Source organism: Tasmannia lanceolata, unplaced genomic scaffold (genome assembly GCF_043159265.1).
Source record: "Tasmannia lanceolata isolate RefF3 unplaced genomic scaffold, GAP_Taslan_0.1 ptg000006l, whole genome shotgun sequence".
NCBI classification, from domain to species: domain Eukaryota; kingdom Viridiplantae; phylum Streptophyta; class Magnoliopsida; order Canellales; family Winteraceae; genus Tasmannia; species Tasmannia lanceolata.
Genome location: NW_027518683.1, coordinates 45,678,202 through 45,704,426, shown reverse-complemented (window position 1 = coordinate 45,704,426; position 26,225 = coordinate 45,678,202). Strand labels below are relative to the sequence as shown.

The window sequence follows — 26,225 nt, the reverse complement described above, 5'->3', positions numbered from 1 at the left end:
CATACTGGATTCATCAATCGCAAGTGAGTGGACAGCAATTAAAATACCATCCGCAGGGACCTAGACAAAAATTTCCACATAGCCAGCAAAATCATAATATGAAAATGCAAATGTTTAATAGAAAAAATCCATACTACTTAATGTTCACTTACTTGATCACCAATTTTGAGAGGCACAACATCACCAACAACGATGTCGAATATTGAAATATCAATTCTTCTTCCACCTCTAATAACCTGCATATTGGACACAGCACATGTATTTATAAAATAAAAAAAGAAATTAGCAAACACATTAATAAGAAGAAGAAAAAACAAGTAAAACATCCTCACGTTGTTAGAGCACACACCTCCAACCGAATATTCCGCTTCTCCTCATTTAAGTTTTGAAACTGAAGTGACTGTCTGTAATCACTGGTAGCTACGAGGAAAAAAATAATAACAACAATTAGTATATTAAAGCCAACAATTTCTTTATCACAACAGCTTAGAGTGTTCAATATTCTTTTGACATGTATCAAAATCTATCATGAAGAAAAATCATCAGACAAGATGTAAGATAGTCTTCCCCACCATGGTTTCCTTAGCAACAATAGTTTGCTCAATGTTATTCTCTCAATTACATGATCTTCATACCATTAGATAACCAAAGCAGCCAAACAGCTTAGAATTTCTTCATCTTGGAAGATAGAGATGAATGCTTTAGTGAAAGGAAGTAAAAAATATAAGACAAGAACAAGCAAATAGAAACTAAGAAAGTGACAAGCAGCACAGAAGGAAAAAAAGTACAAGAAACTAAAAAGAGTTAGGTATTGATAAATGCGAAGAACACCCTTTCGAGCCAAAGAATTCTCCATATCCTACTGCTTGAAGAAATATGCATGAGGGTAGGAAATAATCCTTTGTAAAATCCCTGAAAAGGTCCATGGTATCATTCACTACACCGAGGACACTCATTGCACCGAGCCTGGAGTCGTGTTGACAGAGACATTGTTGTGGACACATGTGAACATGATTTTAGAGATCCACACTAGAAATAGCAAAATAACTACAAGTTTCCTTATTTCTTTATACTTGACTTCCTAATAAAGTGGGCCTAATATATTATTATCTAATATGATATTTAATAAGAGTATTTGACTTCACCTGCCCATTTGGTTTAGCTTTTAGCCTTTAGCACTTTGTCTGACTTCACCTGCCCATTTGCTTTAGCTTTAGCCTTTAGGGCTTTGTCTTACACGTGAATTGGTTTTGTTACTTTTACCATGTTACTGCTTGGAGGGAATGAACGTTTCTACTGGTTTTAGCTCTTGGGATGTTGGGAGCCTCGTACGAGACTGATGCTCGAAGCTCTTCTTGGCAGGACCTTGTTGTTGCTGCTTGAAGTTCTTAAGGGGATGTTTCTCTTCTTCTTCAATGGACTATTTTTCCCCTTTTCCATTTTCTTTTTATTCTATATTTTTCCCTTTTTCTCTAATCCTTCTTCAATGGAATATAATTTTCGTTCGTTTTTTCCTCTTTAATGCATTTTCCCCTTTCCCTGCTTCTAGCCGAGTCCATGTTCTAGTTTCTTTCTTTTTTTTTGTTTTGGTGTTTTGGTGGAGACGGGAAGTGGGGCGGGGTGCCGTGTCCGACACTTCGTGATCATATCAACACATGACACTCGTGTCCATGTCCATAGATCATAGATTGTTATTAATGCAAGACAACAGTTGCTTTTGTTTTTTGCTCCACAACCAATCAAAATGTATGGCTTGAATAGCAAATGAAAGATGCTAGGATGCATTTCTCTTCTCTCTTAGTCTTTAGATTACAATTATATTACCAATCAGACAAAAAAGTGCTATTAAGTGACTAGACCAGCACTCGTCGGTAGGCTGACAAAGTAATGCAATGAAAAACTTGTTTAGGTAGTATCCAATCGAACGAAGTTGCATAAACTTCAAAATCAATGAAAATAATGATGTATCGATGCGCCATACATATATATATATATATATATATATATATATATATATATATATATATATATATATATATATATATTAATTATGCAAGAATATTAATTATTGAACAGTAAAATCAAAAGGACGATATTGCATATCAAACTGGTCCAGCAAGTGTTATCCTTATCTTAAGTTCCATACCTGTAAAAACTATAACAATAATAACAGCAAGCGCAATGCTTCCGCCATCATACCATGCTTCTTTGATTCCCTAAAACAAAAATCATTAGAGATTCAACACTTCAGTTGTAACAAGAAACATACAAGATACAACACCAAGTAGCATCATGCAGAAGATTCATAACAAGAAACCCTCTGTAGCCATTAAAACCAATAGACAAAAAGGAGATGAGAAGACAACGTGTCATAGATAATTATCAAGAACATCTTTTGTTGGCAATTTCCTAAGATATTTTAAAATTTTGAGGTTCTAATTAGAATAGTCTGAAAAAACTTTTAGAAAAAATATAAATAAACAAAGTGAAGAGGTAAAATAATAAATGAATAAAAGAAATAATATAAATAAATAAAGTGAAGAATCTTTCAAAAAAGTGAAGTAAAATAATAAATGAATAAAATTAAAATCAATATTAATATAAAATATATCAGGACATCTTCTAGGGAGATCTTTCATAAACCTCTTTTGAAAATGTAATATAAAATCTCAGAGTCAGATATTTTGTCACCATGAAGTATGAAAAGAATTAAAATATACATAACCAAAGTGGGGATGAGATTTAAAATGCCAAACTAGGTAGAAATGGAACATAATAAAGTGCAGTTGGGAGAACACCTAGAGCTCCTCAACAAGATAACCCTTGTTGGTTGGGATTATAATTCTTTTTCACAATTTTTCAAATTTTTACATTTCTTAGTTATTTTATGTCCATTCGATACTTGTATGTATCAGCTTTCTCCCTATTCTATTTAATTATTTAATTGTAAAATTAACCATATAGAAATCACAAATCATCGTTTCATTCTTGATTAGACCACACCAAAGTCATTGGCCTAAACAAGTTGAGCCATGCTTCGCCATGGACAGAACTCGGACGGACATATAGGGGAAAATGTTTCTGGTCCGTCGGACCAGATTAAATATATGGTTCGTCGACCAAAAATAGGGTGGGCCCACGTTGTTTCGGTGATCCAAACCATTCATCTGATGAGCCCTGACATAGATAGGGTGTGCCCAAAAAATCATCTCCATAGGATCATCCTAACCCTTCGATTTGTGGAGGTTAAAATGGAAGTGGGCCCATCCTATTTCTAGTCAACGGACTAGATAACTTATCCGGTCCGACGGACCAGAAAAAAAAAAAAAAAAATATATATATATATATATATATATATATATAGAGAGAGAGAGAGAGAGAGAACATTTCCTACACACTTGTGTAGGTAAGTTACCTACACACTAGCTTAAAATACAGTGGGGGCCCACATTGTTTGGGTGATCCAAACAATTCATTCGAATGGTCCTCACATAGATAGGGTGTCAACAAAAAATCAGATCTATAGGATCATCCCAACCCTACGATTTGTGGAGGTAAAATGGACGTGTATAAACCTTCACAAATTAGTCCATTTTTTGCCTCCATAGTTTGAATAGTTAGGATGATCCTATGGATCTGATTTTTTGTGGACACCCTATCTATGTGAGGACCATTCAAATGAATTGTTTGGATCACCCAAACAATGTGGGCCCCCACTGTATTTTAAGCTAGTGTGTAGGTAACTTACCTACACAAGTGTGTAGGAAATGTTCTCTCATATATATATATATATATATATCTGTGTGTGTGTGTGTGTGTGTGTGTGTGTGTGTGTGTGTGAGGAAATGAAGTATGTGCAGCTGCACAGATAAGCTATCTGTGCATGGCTCACAAACCATAGTGGGGGTCACATTTTTGGGGGGATCCAAAGCATTCATTTGGAAGGCCTTCCATGGATAGGCTGTGTACCAAAAATCAGCCCTATAGGATCATCCTAACCCAATCAAAGTTGGAGGGGAAAATGGACAGACATTGTTTCTGCCCATTACCTCCCCACTCCCCCCCCACACACACACACACAAATGGCAGGGTTAGGATGATCCTAAAGGGCTGATTTTTGGTATACACCCTATCCATGGAAGGGCCTTCCAAATGAATGCTTTGGATCCCCCCAAAAATGTGGCCCCCACTATGGTTTGTGCAGCCATGCACAAATAGTTTATCTGTGCAGCTGCACATACTTCATTTCCTCTATATGCGTGCGTGCGCGTGTGTGTGTGCGTGTGTGTGTGCGTGCGTGTATTCAAATTAGGGGATCTAGGAGCAGTATTACTTACCAATCCAATTTATTTGACTTCTTATTGGGTTTGGTATATATAGGAGAAGAGGTGATCAAACCTGGGATAGGAAATAGGCTAGGAATTTCAATTGTAATGACTATAGCCAAGCTATGAGTGTTACTCCATGCAAATGTTATAAGATCCTATGGCCCCAAGATTCCCGGCATAAAGCTTTTCCGTGACAATAAAAAAACAGCTAGGAATTTCAATTGTGATGACTATAATCAAGCTATGAGTGCTACACTGCGCAAATGTTCTAAAGATCCAATACGCCCAAGATTTCCCAGCATAAAGTTTTTCCATGACCTAATTCCAAAACAATTTAAAAAATCAACATGAAAATATTGTGAAAATTACTTTAAGATTAGTAGATTACCATTCAAAATAAAATTACTTTATAATGAACACAATATTAAGTAGAATATTAAGAAGAGGAGGAAGATGAAGTCTAGAACAGTTCTCTGTTTCATAATTACAAGAATACTGACTTTTATACATATCATGGTCCAATGACCAACATACCCCTTCAGCCCTCCTTAAACAATTCATCTATTTTCAATACTCCCCCTCAAACTGGCGTGGTTTACTACCATAAGGCCGTTTGCGAATACCTGCTACTTGTTTTTTACAGGATACATAATAGGGATATATATCCCCATCCTCGACTTTTCACGCATATAAAATGGTAGTCTATATCAAAATGTGTTGCCCTAGCATGAAAGAATGGGTTCTGAGATAGTTTGATAGCACTCTAGTTATCACAGTATAGCACATTACTCTTAACCAAGGTTTTAAATTTCGGTTTCGGAATGCGTTTCGGTCCTCACCGAAACCGAAATTTCAGCCGAAATTTCCGAAATCTTGGCGAAATCTGACGAAATCTTCTTAACGCCTATTTTATAGGGTATATAATTTCGATGAAATTTCAGTAATTTCGGCTGAAATTTCGTGATAATATTAAATAATGAATTAAAATCAGATTTTTGGGAGATATTCCTTAAATTTCGGCCTGAAATTTCAATCGAAATTTCGAAATTTCGACCAATTTCGGTCGAAATTTTGTAACGTTTCGATTTCACCCAATTTCAGTTTCGGTTTCGGTCTCAACCGAAAACCGAAATTTCGAATTTCGGTCGAAATTTAAAACCTTGCTCTTAACCATGTAAGTTCAACTGTAGCGGATGCCATGGACTTGTACCCTGTCTCTGTACTTTACCTAGCTACAATCCTTTGCTTTTTGCTACTTCAAGACATTAGATAGTCACTACAAATGCAATATCCTGACATTGATCTGTGTGTATCTGGTTCATCCGCCCAGTCTGAATAGTCAAACACCCCGACTGTCTTATCATGGTGTTTTCTCTAGAGCAATTCATGATCCAAGGTGCCTGTAATGTACCTCGGTAGCCTGTAAATACTTCTCACTGGGATTATTCGATATTGACAAACCGATTCACTGCATAGGTTAAGTTAGGTCTGGTGAGGGTCAGATATTGGAGTGTTCCAACCATGCTCTTACACGCGTGAGGATCATGAAACTTGTCCTCTTCCACTGATTTCCTTCTTTTGGTATAGTTGAGGTGTACCAGCCAGCTTGCAATTCATCATTTTAAACTTGTGGAGGTCTATGACACACTTCTTTGGCTCAGGCATATCTTCTTCTTGGATCTTTCAATCACTATTCCCAAGAAAGTATTTCAGCCCAACTAGGTCCTTCCTATCGAATGTATTTGGATCTCGGACCTATCACTCCTATTATGATTATGTCACTAAAACCAGGCGGGACGGCTAGCGAATGCCATGTGTATGTATGTAGGCGGAACAGGTGCTAGTGAATGCCATGTGTAAGACAGAAAGATCAAAATCTTGAGAGTTGTAGTCGGCCACCATCACTTTGTAAAAGTAAATAAGGAATCAAACTTCGATGTTGGTCTTAGAAACCACAGAAGTGGGTACTTTTAAAAATGCTAGAATAAGCACAAATGCACACCTAGAAACCATCACATAAGAAAGACAACCATCCATAATGGCTTAACTAGGGGTCTGTTTGGTTGCACAAAAGTCGGCATGGCTTAGAGGTTTTGCTTGGCATTTGGATGCCACGTCAGCAAAACCCGTTGTTTGGTTGCCAATAGAGCATGGAAACCCTTGGAGACTAGCAAGGAAAGTCTCTTGGTTAATCATTCTTTGTCTGGTGATGTGCCACCCTTGTCTCCTCCCAACAAAATCCAAGCAAAAACCACCAAAATGGGTAATGACACCCCCTACCACTACGGCACTACTCTACAAGGCTGACAACCAAACACTACTTACTACTATACTACGAGGTAAGCTCTAGGGAAAGCTAAGGCTTGTCTCCCCCATGTAGACTACTTACACCACTACTCTATGAGGTAAATACCTGCAAGAAAACAGAGCCCTAATGAAATGTAAGCACATGTTAAGAAAAGTAAGGTTCACTCTAAACATAAATATTTCACTTGTTTTGAAAGATGATGATGGTGTCATTTCTTTTACTTTTCAGCTTATTAATCTTATTAATGGAATGAGAATTAGTATTTCACTATTTCCTAGATAAATGAGGTTTTTGGTTATGTGAGTGCATAGAAAGGAATCAAACTTCAAACTTCGATCACCACAAAAGTTGGCAAGTCACCCGATATTGATGTATCGGTAGAAGTTTAAAACCATAGATGTGCCATTTAAAAAAATAAAAAATGTTTAAAACCATAGGTGTAACATAGGTGTGCCATATTGCTCAGTAACAAGTGTATGAAAAGAAGAAAAATCTGAAAAGATATCAGATTTGAGACGAAGAAAATAAATCCAAGTATAATTTTATTTTTATTTTGAAAGTTGACATATTTCATTAATTCTCAGAAAGAGCATCCGGGACAAGCAGGGATGCATTACAGGAGAATAACATGAAAATTGGCACAGGTATACCTGTAACCAATGAAGTACATTTACAGAACAAAACGCCAAATGATTCCTTTCCTCCCTCCTCTAACCTATCTTACTTATATTATCCATTACATATTTAGAGGATTTCATCTCACAACCTTTACCGATCCTCAGTTCCTTGAGCGTATAATGATGGAGATTCCCAGCCCAGAGTGCCTCCATTCAGCGAAAGACCAGTCTCTCAAGCTAATCATGGGACTTCAACCTTCTTCTAGTGCAACTGGGATCTTAAATCCAAGTATAATAGAAATAATCATCAACAAAAATAACATAATAACAAGAACCATATCAAGAATGAAAACAATATTTTAATATTTTTATTGGAAATACAAGGAAGTTCCCAATGCATACCTAGTAGTTGACAACTTTTTTTTGTTTTCTTTTTTGAATGTTCTAAAATACCTAGTTGACAACTGGGACAGTTGAAACCTGGAAACTTTTTAAAATGAGGAAGGAAATAAACGACCAGAAACTAGAAATCATAAGGTGTTAGAATTGGTGTGGGGCAGGCAATGATGCTACACCAACAATGAAGGTGAGGAGACTGTTGCAAAATAGAATTTGACACTAGGACACTCATGTGAAGGCAGCAACTCTGAAGTTTCCGTCAAGAAGCACAAGTTTCCACAAACAATACCTTTAGCGAGGAGCTTCACTGTTCACAAATCTGTCATAAGAGCATGGGTGGGGATAAGGATAAAGTAGCAACCAGATGGGATGTAAATTCGGAAACAGAAAGAGATTTGCATTGAAATACTTGGAACAACATACAAATCAGGAACATGAAGAAGTGGAAATGGATGCAGTACCAACAAAGGTGATAGAAAGGAAGATTGATCCTATGTGATGATACGAAGAGAATCGAAATAAGGACGAATGGAGGATATGTTACCCGAGTTATTGTTATTGACAATGTGATGTTTGCACTCCAACTATGGCGCCCAAAGCGTATGATGGAGAAGTGAGGGATATGCCTCGCATATAGTGAGCAAAGCGATCGTTGAGCCTCCTCATGATTGAGGCTCATAGCTATAATATCAATCCAGTACAGTATGATTGTGGTAGCCACAGATATTTGACAGTCATAGAATACTGGGGTCGATGAAGCGACACGATATGGCCTCAGTGTACTTGGAGCCCAATGGAACTGAGGATTAGTACGAAGAATCCCACCTTGAGGGCGTTGGGGTCCACCATATGCTGGTCATGCAAGATAGAGAACATGTCATACACCCTGAAATGTAGGTTGCTAGTACTGGGGTGGAAAATACCCACGCTCTAACCATTGCCTCAGCCACAACCTCATCCATAGGTGGTGTTGCTGGATGAGTAGAGCACCTCCAAGGTGTCATGTCATACTAATCTGAGTCGTGGACTTAAAAGGAGCCACCCAATAACTCAGTTGCAGACATCATACCCTCCAGCTGAAAAAGAAGATCCAAAAGCACGAAAATCCTCATCAAGGAATTTCTAATCATAAGAGACTTGGTGAAGGTAGAATAGTCAGCAACAACGGACTGAAGTGTGTATCGGACCTTATCTATGGTTGCAACCTGGTGTTGGATAGTTGAGAACAGATCAAAGAGGGTCTTCCTCTTCATGAGATATTTGTATATGGTTAGTTCCCCTTTTTGTTGTTCTGTGGTGCAACCTGAAGCTGTATAAATCAGGCCTCCGATCGCCCCAGATAGAAGTGGAGGGCCCTCCAAAATTCTTGGACCTAGCATAGAACCTTGGTGACAATGTGGAATTAATTGAATCATAGGCAGTATTGTGTTCCCACTGTGGCAAAAGGCCAATTTGAGTGGGAACTCCTTTAGTCTCTCCCTCTGATCTTTTTTACTTTAAAAAGTTCATCAGGGAGTGAAGTTGACCAATCCATAGAAGAAAGTTGTCACGCGAAAGTTTGATAATGGAGAACATGTGATAGGAAGAAGATGAAGTGTAGCAGGCATGGGAGGAAAGAAGAGCCATTACGAAGAGTGACAAATAGGAGACAAGAAATCAAAGGTAGAACGGAGGAAAATAGGAAAGGAAAAAGGAGAGAAGAAATGATAGCAAAAAATGGCATCAAAAAGGAAGGGAATGGGGAGGGCAAAATCCAATGGAGATGGGAGCACAGAGCTGGTTTCGGAAAATTTGACTTTGAGAGAGATTAGCTCAATCTCTCTCAATAAGATTGAAAAGTAGTAAACATGGCCAAATCTAGTTTTAGTTTGAAGCGGTCTTATACACAAAATTGAATAGGAATGCAATCCCTAGCAAGGTTAGATTGAGGAACTACTCCCAAAATTTCAAATATGCACACAGAGTGAAATCAAATGCAAACTCCAATAGAGTGAGGATTCTTTAAGAAATCAGCTCAATCGCTCTGATACAGTTTACAACTAAGGGTTTTAGTATCAGATCTGAATAGGATGCCCAAAAACGGAACTCTTAATGGTTTCATCTATTAGGGTTTTCGCGAAAAAGAGCAGAGAGATTAAAACCCTAAAACCTAATGATAAAAACTGAAAACCCTAAACCATAAAATGAGAAAATAAATAAAAGCTCGAAAAATCCTAATAGATGAACAACAAAAAAGAGCTTAGGTTTTGCGTACTTACAATGTTTTCTTTGAGAATGATCCGAGAGAGGTGAGGGACGGCGAGGAAGATAGAAGCAACTTCGATCCAGAGAGCTTTTCCGCCCAAATCACGTGGGAGTGAGGGTTTTGGATTTCTCCCAAATCAAGCAAGAGAGGGAGATTGAGCTTTCGTCTGCTTTTTTCGCCCCAAAAATCGACCACTCCAACACAGAGGGATTTCGCGTGAGAGAGGAAACCCTTGAACCAGTAGAAACCCTAGTGTGGAGACAAAACCCTCGAACCAAATAGAGAAAAGAACTCGCATTTGGATTTGGATTTGCGAGACCCTCGCGTGGAGTCTTTTTTGTTTTGATTTGAATGTCCCAGATGAAACTCATCCAACGGCGGAAAGTCTTTAGGCGCTAAATGAAGTCTCTGGAGTAGATAGCTTATCTACTCTAGGGAGTAGGAACTCTTCTCTCTCTCTCTCTCTCTCTCTCTCTCTCTCTCTCTCTCTCTCTCTCTCTCTCACACACACACACACACACACACACACACACACACACACATATATATATATATATATATATATATATATATATATATATATATATATATGAGAATAGAGTTCCTAAGGTGTCACCTCATATAGCTTATATGAGGTGGCGCTTAAAAACATAAGGGGCCCACTTTGTTTGGATGATCCAAAGCATTCATATGATAGGCCCTCACATAGATAGGGTGTGCCCAAAAATCAACTTCATAGGATCATCCTAACCCTTCCATTTGTGGAGGTTGAAATGTATGGGTATAAACCTCCATAAATCTGCCCATTTTTAACCTCCATAAATGGAAGGGTTAGGATGATCCTATGGACCTGATTTTTTGTAGGCACCATATCCATCTAAGGGCCTTTCAAATGAGTGGTTTCGATCACCCCAAAAATGTGGGCCCCTTATGTTTTGTGAGCACCACCTCATATAAGCTATATGAGGTGACACCTTAGGAACTCTATTCTCTCTCTCTCTCTCTCTCTCTCTCTCTCTCTCTCTCTCTCTCTCTCTCTCTCTCTATATATATATATATATATATATATATATATATAGAGGAAAGTGAAGCAACACCACCGGTGTAGCTAACTTAGCTACACCGCCGGCTTAAAATACAATGGGCCCACATTGTTTTGGTGATCCAAAGAATTCATTTGATTGGCCCTCACATAGATAGGGTGTCCACCAAAAATCAGCTCCATAGGATCATCCCAACCCTACGATTTGTGGAGGCAAAAATGAACGTGTAAAAACCTTCACAAATTTGTCCAATTTTGGCTCCACAGTTTGAAGGGTTGGGTTGATCCTATGGAGCTGATTTTTGGTGGACACCCTATCTATGTGAGGGCCAATCAAATGAATGGTTTGGATCACCAAAACAATGTGGGCCCATTGTATTTTAAGCTGGCGGTGTAGCTAAGTTAGCTACACCGGTGGTGTAGCTTCACTTTCCTCATATATATATATATATATATATATATATATATATATATATATATATATATATATATATATATATATATATATATAATTCCATTGGTACTATTTAATAACATACAAAAAATGTGAAAAGTTTAGAAGAAAGTCCAAGTCAAAAGTAACTGTCCAGCAGTCTTATTTCACTTGAATTGTTCGTAGAAGCTTGTGCTCGTGCTAAAACAGTAGTTATATGAGACACATTTGGGAAAGAAACATAAAGTTTCCACAATGGATAAGTATGTTGGCACTCCACTAGCTCCACACAGTACATTTCACCATAATCGTCCTACTAATTTATTGACCACAATAAAGAATGCCAATCCTACTAGCACAACTTACTAGATAAGGAAGACTTGACTGAACAATGTTGAATGAATATAATATCATCAACTTGCCAATAAAGCATGAGCTCAACAAAAGTAGTTATATTGGCCAACTTGTCTCGAAATCGTTAAATAATTTTTGCATCAATCATTTACCCTTCTTAATCCTTTATCATAGGACATGGACTCAAAGGCCCTAGCCGATAAGATTAAGGAAGCAGGAACTAATTATTTGGCATTTTAAACGCCTTAACAGTGCAAAGTGATGTGTCGTCCTCAAGCAAAGCATACAACAACTCGGTATACTAGCAACTAACTCAATAATGGCCATGTTGTTGCACATTAAAGTAGCTCTTACTAAGACTAGCAAATGAAATCAATGTCAACAAATGAGGGTTTGAGTCTCTATCAGTGTTTAAAAAAGCAGATGTGACGCAGAACGCATCCAAGGAAAATCCCTGTCGACTCGGCACGGACGCGATCATAACTCGGGAGAGTCAAAGGAGTTTTTATTGATTTTGTAGGACAAATGCGGAATGCGGATGTTGTGCAACTCGGAACACGGCCAGGGTAAAAGGGAGCGATTCGGGCGAGTTCCGAGTCGAGTCAATGAGCTTTTAGACACTGGTCTCTATAGCATCTATCATTGCATTACAATAAAAATGGGGGTCACACACCAACAAAGAAGTCATGTGATGGCAAGGAAAAAAAAAGGCCTTTATGTCATGATTTATAAGCTGGTTATTTGACAACAGACAAAAGGTTGGCTCCACAAATTTTTACTACAAAGTAACATATTAAATAAGACCGGAATGGACAAAAGGATTGAACTGCACTAACCCACCAATGCAAAAGTGCAAAACATGACAAAGGTTGCATCAATGATACAGATATTTCATGCCAATTGAGAGATTGCCGCCATTAAACAATAAACATAGTCAATACTGACAAAACATGCTAAGATCACACTCACCTCCGTTTTTATGCCGCTGCTGCAGCTACCACCAAGATGATAAGTGTTAAGTCTTGCCAAGCTTCCCAAAGGAAAATCTACAATGAATAAAACAAGTGACGTGATAATGCACTTAGCAACATAATCTCCATAGATGAAGACACGAAAATGGCAGTTAGAAACTCCATGTTAGGCCAAAGCATACCCAGAAACTCTGTCCTTTTTTTCGAGGATATGTGTTTACTCCAAATGCATTCCTTCGACGCAATATCTCGCTATCATCACCACCACATCCTTTCTCTAGGTTCGTTTTTAACAATTTCCCTATCCCTTCAACCTGATGAAGCAACATGATTAGAAAAAGCAATACATAAAGGGATGGAGTGGGGAAACAAAATAGGAAGAAACAAGTGAAAAGTTTTAAGATGTTATGTGGACTTGCCCCCCCATATTCTTGTAAAGCAGAAAAATCTTGATCCATAGTCATTGCAGCAAGTTGCTCTAGTCCAATTCCATAACCACCACCGGGCACAGGTAATCCTACTGAAGTACCTAGAGATAAGTGAAAAGCCATGCCTGAGCGTAGTGAGGGTAAAATCATAGTGGCGTAGGCAGCAAATTTAAAAACGACTCCGTGGTGTCCAAAATGGGCATGTTGAATCATGCAATTAGATAAATGGTACCACGTTAATAGGACTATCTTAAACTAGTAGAAAGTAGTAACCTAAAAGGTCTCCAGTACAACAAGGGAAATGATTTTAGCACTCCACTTTTTTGATACGTGGAGAAAGCTTCTTGTCTTTTAGTGTTTAAAGGGCTGCCAGAAGGTTATTTGCAGTTCCGAAAAAGCTGACAACCCCAATTAAAAACTGTTAAAGTATAAAAGATAAATAATGCCCTTCTCCAACAGCTTAAGCTTTTGGAGAAGTTGGTAAGTTAACATGGTATCAAAGCCAAAGGTCTCAAGCTCAAACCTCCCGGATAGCCAAAATCCACATGCGATGGTCAGCCCAAAAGTGGGACCACATGTGCCACGTGTTTGCCAAGTGGGCCACATATGCGGGGGAGTGTTAAAGTATAAAAGATAAATAACGCCTTTCTCCAACAGCTTAAGCTTTGGAGAAGTTGGTAAGTTAACAAAAACAAAAAGACATTCTACATTCGGCACATATCAAAACATTGGAGTGCGAAAATCATTCCCAACAACAAATATGACATGAAGACCAAAAATACGAGAACTTATATGATGTCCAAGCGGACATGCTCGTATTCAAGGTACGACGGAAGTACCGCCCTTGATATATGATTCAAACAGCAGCGTTTTAAAAATTGTGCTTGTGTCGGATCAAATATTAAGGGCGGTACCTTGAGTGCATGTCCGCTCGGACATCATATAATTTCTCCCAAAAATAATCTAACTTCATAATGGAGGTAGAAAATGTTAAATTATTGATTGCAATAAAAGGGCATCATAGACATTTCTCTTCAAACTACATAAAATTCAAGAATAATGTAATTTTTACCCAAACTTTACCACAAACATCCTCAATGAATAATGAAATGATCTGAAGTCATATTTCAAATTTTGAAGTTACTATCTTAACCATGACTGTTGGGCACCAAGTACCAACATACAAGGGAAGACCACAATATATTAATAATTTAATATAAACTATCACTTTAATGAGGAAAATTCAGCAAATAACTAGGCTTGTTCAGTTTCGGAGCTCACCATCTCTACATATTTGGATGGAAGTTCCAATTCATCAATGCTTCATGGTTAAGCATCAAGTTTAGAGCAGAGTAATACTCTGAAGCTTCTTGCCCTAAATAAGCTGCTATGATACCTGGATACTTGCATACATGTTTTTAAATTTCGGCTGAAATTTCAGAATTCGGTTGGGACCGAAACCGAAATCCCCAAAACCCAAAATTTCCCAATTTTTGGCTTAATTTTGGAAAAATGAATTTTTTTTCCACAATTTTTCAAATTTTTCGAAATTTTGGTAATTTCGGCCGAAATTTTGAATTCAAAATGTAATTCATTTTTTTTTCCCAAATTTCGGGATTTAGGCCGAAATTTAAAACCTTGCTTGCATAATTCAACATACCGTATCCGACACACTATGAAACCGATAATCGAACTCGGATACTCACATACTTCATGGATATCTTAATTGTACAAAATAACTATAATGTGTGAAACATGTATTGCTCTCTTCAAATTAATTATAGTAATTTTTGCTTGTTAGTGCCTCATATTTGCAATTATAATTTTAAACATGTGTCATATATAGATGCAGTTTTAAATTTATTATTAGTTTCACCTTCTAAGTTGAATCTAGTAAAGTTTATGATATTTTATGTATACATGTCGTGTCTTGTCTCGTGATATGGGACACCCATATCACTATCCGTGTCATACGAATTTGGAAATGCAAATTCAAATCTACATTTGTGTATCATACAAACGCTGATGAAGACATTTTTTAAAGCTAACAATAGCGAGATGCATTTGTTTGAAAACGAATCTTCAAATAATTCCAAATTTCCAATCACCTGGCCATTATAATTGTTAAAGACTTACAGTAATTTTCTCTTAGCAGACACCCAAACATCTCAAATCCAAAATGGTACTTTCTCAATTTTTCACATCAAAAGCTCTAATACTAGCCTTAAACAACACCAAAAAATCAAATAAAACCACCAAAATGCATTTTAAATTCTCATCTAACAAATTCTAGTTTTCCTGATCAAATTTGCTACCATAAGAAGTATGTTCATACTGGCGTTGTCAGCAGCAAATCATCCTCCACCACCACCACACCAAGAAAAAAATGAATATCAAGCCCCTAATCTGAGATTTGGTGGAGACAATCAAACCCGTTGAGTTGAACTTGTTACTCTGAAGTAACACCGTCTTTTGAATCAGTGACTCTAGTCTAGGGCTTTGATACCATGAAGATAGAGTTTTAATTATAAAAACATGAGGGAAGAATCATAGTAGTCCAGCATCCCTAATTAGTACGGAGACTACAATAAAAAAAACTAATCCAAATCCAACTATTAGTGAATGGGAAGGCCTCATTATGCCTACGTACAATGTGAATACAGGACATGTGCCACAGCACAAAAGTAAAAAGAAAGCCACTCAATATACAATATCACTAAATGACAATAATTCCCAGGTGTTTTTTTCTGTTCTGTAACACATAGGATTTCATCATAACAGAAAGCAAAAATTCAATGTTAAATTCGATTTGCATTATTTCATCGACATAGAAACAAAATATGCACGAATCCAAGGATTTCCTGCCTAAAATACCCTGAAACAATAAGCAAGATTGAAATAAATATACTACCCACTACACAAAAACAAACACAAATATCGTGAATAACATTATATTTCTAAAAACAATAATTATACAATGGTTGGCCCAAGACAAACAGTGAGCACCCAGACAGGTGACCCTCTCTTTAATGCTTCATTTGGTTGCTAGTAAAAAACAAAAATCCATTGGATTTTTGTGGAAAAAGGGAGGTAACATCAGCATTACCTTGGAAGTCTCCCATGCAATTTTCTAAGGAATGGTGCTCTCTCTCTTTCTCTCTCGTCCCTCTCTCTCTCTCTACTCATAATGACACCCTTGTCTAATAAATGCTTGTCCCCTCCCTTGTCTCCTCCCTTTTTCCACAAAAATTCAATGGAATTTTGTTTCACTTGCAACCAAACGAAGCATAAGTGATCCAAGCCATTCATCAAGAAGGCCGCAGCATAGATAGACCATGCCTCAAAATCTACTGACTGAGCGATTTTATTTTATTTTTGAAAGATCCCAACAGGTTATTCCTAACCATCCAATCGATGGAATATTTGCCGCTAAATGCAGAACACTATATATTTTACTTAAATGTTCACTTCTACAACCAATCCGGACGCTAGTTTCACCCGTTGAGGAAGACTTTTTGTCACAACCCATCCAAGGTGGGGCAAGGAGATGAACAGTCTAGAACATCAAGTGATGGAAACTGCGAGTTTGTTTAACCAGCCCAAGTGGAAACAAAGGTTCGGCTAAGCAATTATAATTTCTCATGACAGAGAAACAAACAAAAGTGTCCTCGTAAAAATAAAATAATTAAAAAATAAAAATAATATGACTAACTATAAGATAACTTCTATTAATTCTAAGAGAACAACAATATGCTCTAAATTTGAATTATGGGTCAATTTGATCGAAAGAATTTTGAAGATATAGTAAAGTACCATGTGGAACTCTTTGCCCAGCCTCTTTGAAAAGAAATGCTGCCTGATGCAGTAAGAAGACTACGTCAAAAAGCACAGAAAATAATATTAACTGTATAAACACCAAATTTATTTGCCTACAAAACCATTACTCGTATGACTTGAGCATGTGCCCTAATCTTCCTTCTTATGTTTTCCTTTTCTTCTTCCTTTCTCAAGTCCAAAGTGTACCGAAATCGACGAGAAGCATTTAGCACAAGGGTCGCTTGCTGACTGAAGCTTACAAATCCTAAAACAGCCAAGAATATCAGAATTTAAAGGAGGGCAAGTATTTGAGTCCCAAACCCAGCTTACCCTACATTTAGAAAGCAATGATACCAAACATATTTAAATGAACAAGCACATTCATTATCTTGAAATAGTTATAAAAAACTTATTTTCAAAAACAGCCTAAAGGTTTGTCGAGGATGCATGTGATATGTAATAATGTTTTGATATGCCTGATTGTCATCAAATGAGATGTTAGAACTTCGGTCCTACAGATGATATTTATGAAGTGACATGCTCCCCTATTTGTATAAGAGGGCTTTGGTACTCTACTTTAGCGTCTGAATAATCAATCAAGAGACGACCTCTTGGGGATATAGGAGCTCTAATCATCTGAAGTGCCCCATCATGTCTTATCGTTACATATTTGTCAAGTCCTCTTCATTGCAAAGTGGCCAGGGAGGTTTGGGGTAAGCATCTAACAAGGTTCGGCATGCATTGGATATTCCCTGAAACTCTAATTCAGCTTATTCAAGGGTGGTTGCTGGTGCCTTGGAGGAAAAAAGGGAAAGTTTTGTGGAATATTGCTCTTTTAGCCACCATTTGGGTCTTATGGAAGGAAAGGAATGCAAGACTTTTCAAAGGGCATTCCAGGGGTCCTGCCTTTTTATTTACGAAGGTGATAGCCTTTATAATGTCATGGGTGAAAACCCTTCCACCCTTTAGATTTGTATCCGCTTATGACCTTTGGGAAGGAGGGAAAGAAGTTTGCATGTGTGGGAAAAAAAAAGCAAAAGGTTCTACAAGTATGGGAACCGCCACCATCAGGTTGTCTTAAGCTAAATTTTGATGGATCTAGCTTGGGCAATCCGGGTCCCTCTGGAATCGGCGGTGTGCTAGAAGGACAAAGAAGGAGTAGTCTGCGCCTTTGCATATCCTATTGGGGTGGCAGATGCAGCAGAAGCTAAGGTTAGAGCAGCTCATCAAGGCATTAAACTATTGGCCTCTAGATGTGAAGAGAATGTGGTGGTTGAAGGAGATTCATCAAATGTTATTCAATGGTTGAAAGGAGCCCAAAGACACCCATAAAGATTTGACAGCTTCTTTGATGAGATATGTGATTGTACGAGATCTATGTCAGTTTCCTTTAGACATGTATGGCGTTCGGCTAATGAGATGGCCAATAGCATGGCAAGATTAGGGGTGTTGAGAGAGTCTTTAGCATTATTTGGCTCCCTCCCACCATGATTTATGTTTTGCTTATGTATCTTGAAATTGTGCTTTTTCTATTGTCTTGTACTTTGACCATCTCGGTCTTCTTTAATCAAATTCCTCACGGGCAATCAATACTTCCAGGAAAGAAACAAAATGCTGTTGTTGTGTCAAAAGTTTACTTAGTAAAGAACCCCACTCATAATCGAGAATAAAATATTCATTTGAATGCCGTCCTTGGCATCTATGAAAGAGAGATATCAATGCTTGTAGTGGCCTCTAAGATCATTTTTGAATCACGACATTAAAATTCTTTAAGATCATCAAGGAAGTCACCCAACTGGGCTTACCATTCCTCACATATACTAGTATACAATGAATTGCCAATACCTAGAGATAAAAATGCTTTATCCTAAGTCATGGCTCGTAATATGCTTATCTCAACTGCATTAACCTCACCTATATCGCTTGTTTGGATAGATCAGTGATGACGATGATGGGATGAAATGAAGAAGAAATGGAGATGAATCAAAAAATATGTGGAGGACAGAGACCTCCTCTCTCTTATATCATAGACAACATATTAAAGTGACCATAATATCGAGGCCGATAATATTTCCCACTACGGAGTTGAAAGCACGGGAATCGAGACTTTTGACTTTCTTCCATCTTGATGACAGGCAGGGATGGTTTTTAGATGTGGTCTGGTCTTTTCTTTGCTCGTTCCTTTTTTTACCATCACGGTCGCTTTGTAAAACAAAATGTGCGTAAATCGAACAAAACAGAGAAACGGTTATAATGCTTCTGCGAACGTGAAAGTTCCACATTGCCTGTGACACGAAATCTCTTCCAATAAAGAAAACGGAGAAACAAAACAAACTAACGACTCCAATCTGCAAAAACATCTTTCCAATTCAACCAAACCCATTAATCATAGCTTCCAAATAAAAATCTGTACAAAACTAGATACAATGCAATCACATTCAAATAGGAGAAAAACAAGAACACAATAATCGCTCGATCGGCAAACCTCCAATACAAGCATACAACAAGCAGATATACAATCACATTGTGCGAAACAAAGAACATACACCATCTGTACAAAACTAGATGCAGCGCAATCACATTCAACGATTAGAAAAACAAGTATCCGCTAATCGCTCAACTAGCAAACCTCCAATACAAGAAGAGAAGCAGATGTAAGATCATTCTATCAACAACATAAAAGAGAAATAAAAAAACAATAAACAGAAACAAAAAAATAAAAATCAAGCACATTAACCAACCCTCCATCTTTTGAGTCTCTCAGGGGCCGCTTTCTTCGGCGGAGGGATTTCAAAAGTGTACTCATCCTCATCCTCCTCTGCCCCTCGTATTTCTCGACCGCACTCCTCGTCTGAACCCCCACGGTACCGACGTTTAGCCGATGACGACGATGTTGTATTTTCCTTCATGACTGTTCGCAGGGGAGATGATACCGGGCGTTAATTCCGTCATCGATCCCTACACTTTTAAGGTAGGTGTGGTTTAAATTTTCAGTTCCCTCTAAAGTCTAAATCATGGAGAGGGGAAAAAAATTCTTAGGAAAAAGATTACAGGCGGAAATATTTACTCTGGAATCCAAACGGGAGAAAAAGAGAGGAGTTTTTGTAATCCTTACCGGAGCAGGGATTTCTGAGGTTTCCGCAGAAACTCTGTGAAGGAAAATGGTCAGAATGTGGCGTTCTTTATCCCACTGCGGAGAGTTTGTCAAATGAAAGCGTGAATGACGATACGGAGGGAGGAAGTTTCCGCGAGGCTTCCTCCTATTGAAGAGTGGAGTCTATTTATAGATAATGACCAAACGATATTGTCCGAAACTGCAATTTTCTCATTTCCGTGTAATTGGGGGTAGTGAAATGTACACCCTCGGCCTTGGGTGGAAAAATATTTACTTATCAGGAAGGGTGAAATGGTGCAGAAGCGAAAGGAGGTTCAACATTTTTCTCTATTGGTAATTCCACCCACTTTGATTTTGATTGCTGAGTGCGTAGCTTCCTCATGCCTTTCGTTTGTTAATGGGAAGTGATCTATTATTTCTTTTTTTTCTTAAATAACCTCGTGTTAACCTTTGGTGGGGAAGTTAATTATTTAAATCTTTGAACGAGGTAGGCCACAACAACCTGTACACCTCTCTCCTCCCATGAAATTTTAGTGGGGGCCTAACAACTGAAATATTTAAATGGGGCTGATAAATTTGCCCTCCCTTTTTCCCTCCCTTTTTCCCGGTTCTTTATCCGCAGCCACTCACTCACTCTCTCTCTCTCTCTCTCTCTCTCTCTCTCTCTCTCTCTCTCTCTCTCTCTCTCTCTCTCTCTCTCTCTCCGCATTGGTAATGACAACCCCTACTATTACCCTACGAGGTTGATAACGCAGAGGGCAATAGTGGAAATTCACAGATCTTGATGAAATTTGATCTATATATTTTTTTTTGGATTTTTTTTTAGGGGATAAGACGCTATCTAGGGATCTTTATCTTTACTACAAACGTAGGGACGCAAGAGGTTAGATCGAGCATGGAATCGTCAGCAATGGCTCTTGCATGCAATAAGGGATGAAAATATAGGAGAAATTGGGGGAAAAAAAAAACTATAATAAATAGCTTGCAATTCCAATTTCTCAAGACAAGAAGATACTAGAGAAAATTTCTCTCCAAATCTAAATCACTAATGGGTGCTTAAAATGAGAGATAATAGGACTTTATATACTAGCCCATTACAATATGAAATGACTTAATTAACCCTTGTAAGCAAATGATCATTCAAGACACATGGCAATAAGAAACAATACAAACACGACAACCCATGACTAATACTATTGAAACCAAAAGAAAACCTACCCTAAGGAGACATGGAGGCTGGCGTAAAATGCCCAGAGACTGCTCATGCATCAGTTGACAGCCAAACATTACTCACCACTATTCTCAAATATAACCTGCCACTATTCTCAAATATAACCTGCCACTATTCTCTAAGGTAAGTTTCAAGCAAATCCAATACTTGTCTCCTCCTTCTTGACTAATTATTTCACTACTCTCGGAGTCCATGCCACGCAAACTAAAGTGATCTCTGGAGATTCTCAGAGTTCATGAATGAGGTTTTAGACCGCTTAGAGGGTCATGTAGTCTGTTCTATCAAGTTTGGAGGTTTACGAGTAGAGAGGCAGACCATCTAACTTGCAAGTGAGTGAATAGACTGGTTTGTAGAGTTCTTTGATGACTTATCTCCTTGCCCATTGTTCTCTAGTATCTGTATGCGCTTTTTCTTGTTCTCATTGAGGCATTGACACTCTCGGTCGTGGTCTGGCTCATTTTTTAATAAAATCCCATCATTTAAAGTAGATACAAATTAATGTTGATGAGATAAGACGCGCATAATTAAAAGAAGGGAAAATGACCAAATGAAAGGACTTTCTACTGACTATGACATATGAAGAGGGGAGACTTGGAAATAACCAATCTATAGTGATGGTGACTGGTTTGCAAGGGTTTAGGACAAAAATACCCTCATTTTTAAAATACCGTCACCTCTCTCTCTCTCTCTCTCTCTCTCTCTCTCTCTCTCTCTCTCTCTCTCTCTCATGGGATGATCCCAACCATCAATTAGAGGGTCACAATTCCTCTCTCTTTCTCTCTCATGGGATGATCCCAACAGTCCATTAGAGGGCTCTCTCTCTCTCTCTCTCTCTCTCTCTCTCTCTCTCTCTCTCTCTCTCTCTCTCTCTCTCTCTCGTGGGATGATCCCAACCATCCATTAGAGGGCCCCAATGCCCCCCTCTCTCTCATGGGATGATCCCAACCGTCCATTAAAGGGCCACAATGCCCCCTCTCTCTCATGGGATGATCCCAACCGTCTATTAGAGGGCCACAATTCCTCTCTCTTTCTCTCTCATGGGATGATCCCAACAGTCCATTAGAGGGCCACAATGCCCCTCTCTCTCTCTCTCTCTCTCTCTCTCTCTCTCTCTCTCTCTCTCTCTCTCTCTCTCTCTCTCTCTCTCTCGTGGGATGATCCCAACCGTCCATTAGAGGGGCCCAATGCCCCCCTCTCTCTCATGGGATGATCCCAACCGTCCATTAAAGGGCCACAATGCCCCCCTCTCTCTCATGGGATGATCCCAACCGTCTATTAGAGGGTCACAATGCCCCTCTCTCTCTCATGGGATGATCCCAACCGTCCATTAGAGGGCCACAATGCCCTCTTTCTCTCATGGGATGATCCCAACCGTCCATTAGAGGGTCACAATGCCCCTCAGGTTCGTGCACCTCTCTCCGGTATCCTCTTATTCTGAGTGAACCTCCTCTCACAGGTTGGTAGTCTCTCCCTTTCAGTTGTTTAAACCCCTAATTTTTTTAGAAATCTATGGTTTAAAGCCTTAAAGTTTGGTTTAAACCCCTAATTTTTCCCAATTTTTTCACAGATTATTGGTTTAAACCTCCAAGTCTGGTTTAGAAATTTAGTTTAGAAAACACTATATTTTCCCAAATTAGTTGAGAAAACCGTATATTTTGGAAAATCATTTTAGAAAACTCTATAATTTTCCCAAATCAGTTTAGACTCAAACCAATAAGTTAGGGTTGGTGTAGACACCCCATTTTGACAGGGCCCTAAACCCGTGTATCTGAATGAAATCCCGGGGTCAGGCGTAAAATAAATGGAATTAATCTGAGCCTAACCCGATTGGCAGTTGAAAATCTCAACCCGAACTTCATGAATCAACCCAGGTCGCATCCCAACCCGTGTCTCGAGCTCGAGCCGGGCGTAGCTTAAAGAAATATAAAAGGGGGGGGGTCAATCATATCATTCTTCAAAATAAGGGTTTGGGCAAAGAGGAAATCAACCCATCCTTAAGGGTATTTTTGGATATTCGCATTGCTTGCTTGAGAAGCAATGATTATAAGCCATAGGATCAACAAAGAAAATGTGTGGGTAGGATGAGGGGAGAAAGAGATTTTCTAGGGTTTGTAAAGGCAATGGAGGAGATCAAGGGTGGAGATCATCTCAACAAAAAAAAAAAGAGGATGCCACATAGATGGCTAGGATTAGACTTAGGATAACCCTAAGTATAAAACAAAGGGGAGTTCTTGCATGAGGGGGGAGGGAGAACTCATCCATTTTCAAAAGAAAAAAACAAAGAAAAAAAAAAGAAAGAGAGGAGGAGCTGCTGCCACCACCACCTTCCTCCCTCTTCCTCCGGCCGAAATCCGGCAAAACCCACCACCACCTCCCTCTTCCTCCGGCCGAAATCCGGCAAAACCCACCACCACCTCCATCTTCCTCCTCCGTTCCTTTCTACCACCATCACCACCAACCTCAGCCAACAAACAACCATTAAAAAAAAAAAAAAAAAAAAAAAGTCACCACCATCTTCTCCGGTGAGCTTGCCGGAATCCGGCAAGCCTATCTTGAGCCACCACCACCGGCCACCTTCTGCCACCCCACCAACTCGTTTTCAATCTCCACCTCCACCTTCCCCTTTCACCCACAATCCCTACCTCCATCTCCCTCCCTACAAAACCCTCTGCCGAAACCCATTTTTTTTCCACCACCGCCGACCACCTCCGTCGTCTTATTTTTATTTCTCTCCACCAGCCACCACCACCCACCACTTCGAAAATCCTCCCCCATCTCCACCCTCACCTCCCTCCAAACCAAAAACCCAAACCACCCTCCTCCACAGCCACCACATCAAAACCCATTTTTTTTCCACCACCACCGACCACCTCCGTCGTCTTATTTTTATTTCTCTCCACCAGCCACCACCACCTCCAGCCACCACCACCCACCACTTCGAAAATCCTCCCCCATCTCCACCCTCACCTCCCTCCAAACCCAAAACCCAAACCACCCTCCTCCACAGCCACCACATCAAAACCCATTTTTTTTTAAAAAACAAAAAAAACAAAAAAACCTCCACCGAACCACCACCCTCTCCAAACCCATTTCGCCAACACCTCTGCAACTACACCTCCACCATCACCCACCTCCACAGCCGCCCATCCTCCTCCACCGAGCCGCCACCCCCATTAAACCCTCCTCTCTTCCCACCTCGCCGCACCTCCACCATACCCGAACCAACCCCATCAGCCGTCACCTCCACCTACCCACAACCTCTGCAATATCACCACCTCCATCGACCACCGAAACCCACCGAAACCCTCTCCTCCACCTCATTGCTTTATCCACACCACCATCAACCACCTCCCTCGCCGTCGGCAAGCCCACCACTTCCAAACCCATATCAAAACCGCCGACGAATCCGATCCCCATCCCCCATCAACAACCACATCCACCATTTTCTAATCCCAAACCCATTTCGGTTTTTACCCAAAACCCATTTGTAAGACCCAAACCCCCCTCCATTTGCAAAAAAAAAACAGAGCAATATAGAGAGAGAGAGAGAGAAAGAGAGAGAGAGAGAGCTAAGAGAGAGAGGGGTTTTGGCAGGTTCCCCCCCCATTCCCCCCTTTTTGCCTCAACCAACCTCCTTCCGTGGCCAGCACTCGATTCTGACAATCTGCAAACACTTTCGGCATTCTGGGAAATTTCGCAATCATTGGCACTCTACATTGTAAGCGCAATTTCCTGCGATCCATAGGTATGATTCATTCCCCTCAAGCTTTTACATGGTATTCTCTTTCAAATTCATGGTGTTCATGGCGCTGCTATGAGTGTTTATTTGTTCTTGAGGCGTTATGCTTGCCCTGATATCATGAGTTGCAAGTCTGTCTTCACAGTTTCTAGAGATTATAGGAGGACATACCCTAATAGTTTTATTTCAGTTTGAATATTTTTGAGCTCTCAATCTTGGAAATCTATCATTGCCTACCTGGTCATCTTTGCCGTTTCCCTTGTGCCAATTTACAAAGAAATATGCCAAGTAATCTCACTTCTTTATGTAATTTTTGGATCCATGTTGCTTGAATATTTAAAATCGGGTTCCACTTTCCTTGTAACTTGATTTTCTTTAGGCCCGAATCTTAGGGCTTTCCTGATCATGTGTTGCTTTGATATTTTGAACTAAATTGAATTCATTGCTATTGTGAAACATTGGTCAATGATATCTTGGACTACACCCAACCGCCATTTTCATTTTAGCCCATAGCAACCTCTCCATTAGCAGTACGGGCATTACCTTGTTTTGTTGGGCGCATCAACTTCATCTGTTTCCAGTTAAAATGCCCATGGCCCATTGGTCCTGTTCTCCATCTACATGTTTCCCTTGGCGTTTATGTTTATGTTCCATCTTTGTTGGGCTCAGTCTTCTCGTACCTGTATAAGGGTTTCAAAAGGGCCTTCATTGTAGCTCGGGTTTCATTGTTTGTTTCAGGATATGAAAGAGGCTATGACGGAACGTATCTTGAGCCAACCCCTTCCCTTCCTGCCTTAGAGTCTTCGCAGGTTAAGGGATTTCTTCCTCTTTAGAGTCAGTCCTAGAGAGTTTAGGAGTCGGTTTTACCATCCTAGGGTTTAGGTGTCTGTCCTACCCCTGTAGAGTTTAGGATTCTGTCCTATCCCTTCATAAAATTTAGGATTCCGTCCTTCCATCTTTCAGAGTCAGTCTTCAGCATAGGAGTCAGTCCTTCAGTCTTTTAGGGGTCTGTCTTATCATCATAGGGGTTAGGATTCTGTCCACCCTCTCATCAAGTCATGTGATTTTGTCCGCTCCTGCAAGGTATAGGATGCTGTCCAACCCTTGCAGAGTCGTGACTCTGTTCATCCCCCCCCGCAAAGCATAGGATGCTGTCCAACCTTTGCGGGATATCAGGAGCCTGTCCTCCCCTTGTGATG

General features: G+C 39.3%; 1 protein-coding gene across 1 annotated transcript; it reads right to left on the bottom strand.

Moving 5' to 3' along the window:
- Window positions 1–3: 3 nt before the first annotated feature.
- LOC143879087 (calcium-transporting ATPase 10, plasma membrane-type-like) lies at window positions 4–24,704 on the bottom strand. The gene is made up of 10 exons (XM_077381277.1): window positions 24,539–24,704; window positions 17,070–17,206; window positions 16,939–16,981; window positions 13,117–13,226; window positions 12,880–13,011; window positions 12,696–12,772; window positions 2,147–2,216; window positions 333–413; window positions 153–236; window positions 4–60 (listed from the first exon to the last, which is right to left on the bottom strand). The coding sequence occupies exons 1-6, from the start codon at window positions 24,702–24,704 to the stop codon at window positions 12,704–12,706; spliced, it is 657 nt and encodes a 218-aa protein (XP_077237392.1). The 3' UTR covers window positions 4–60; window positions 153–236; window positions 333–413; window positions 2,147–2,216; window positions 12,696–12,703.
- Between the last annotated feature and the right edge of the window lie 1,521 nt (window positions 24,705–26,225).

Coding starts and splice junctions, on each gene's coding strand:
- LOC143879087 (XM_077381277.1), bottom strand. CDS start 24,704: ATGGGGATCGGATTCGTCGGCGGTTTTGATATGGGTTTGGAAGTGGTG. Junction 17,207..24,538: donor TGATATTGCAGAGGTTGTGG/GTAGGTGGAGGT, acceptor TGGCTGTTTTAG/GATTTGTAAGCTTCAGTCAG. Junction 13,012..13,116: donor CTTTACAAGAATATGGGGGG/GCAAGTCCACAT, acceptor TTGCTTCATCAG/GTTGAAGGGATAGGGAAATT.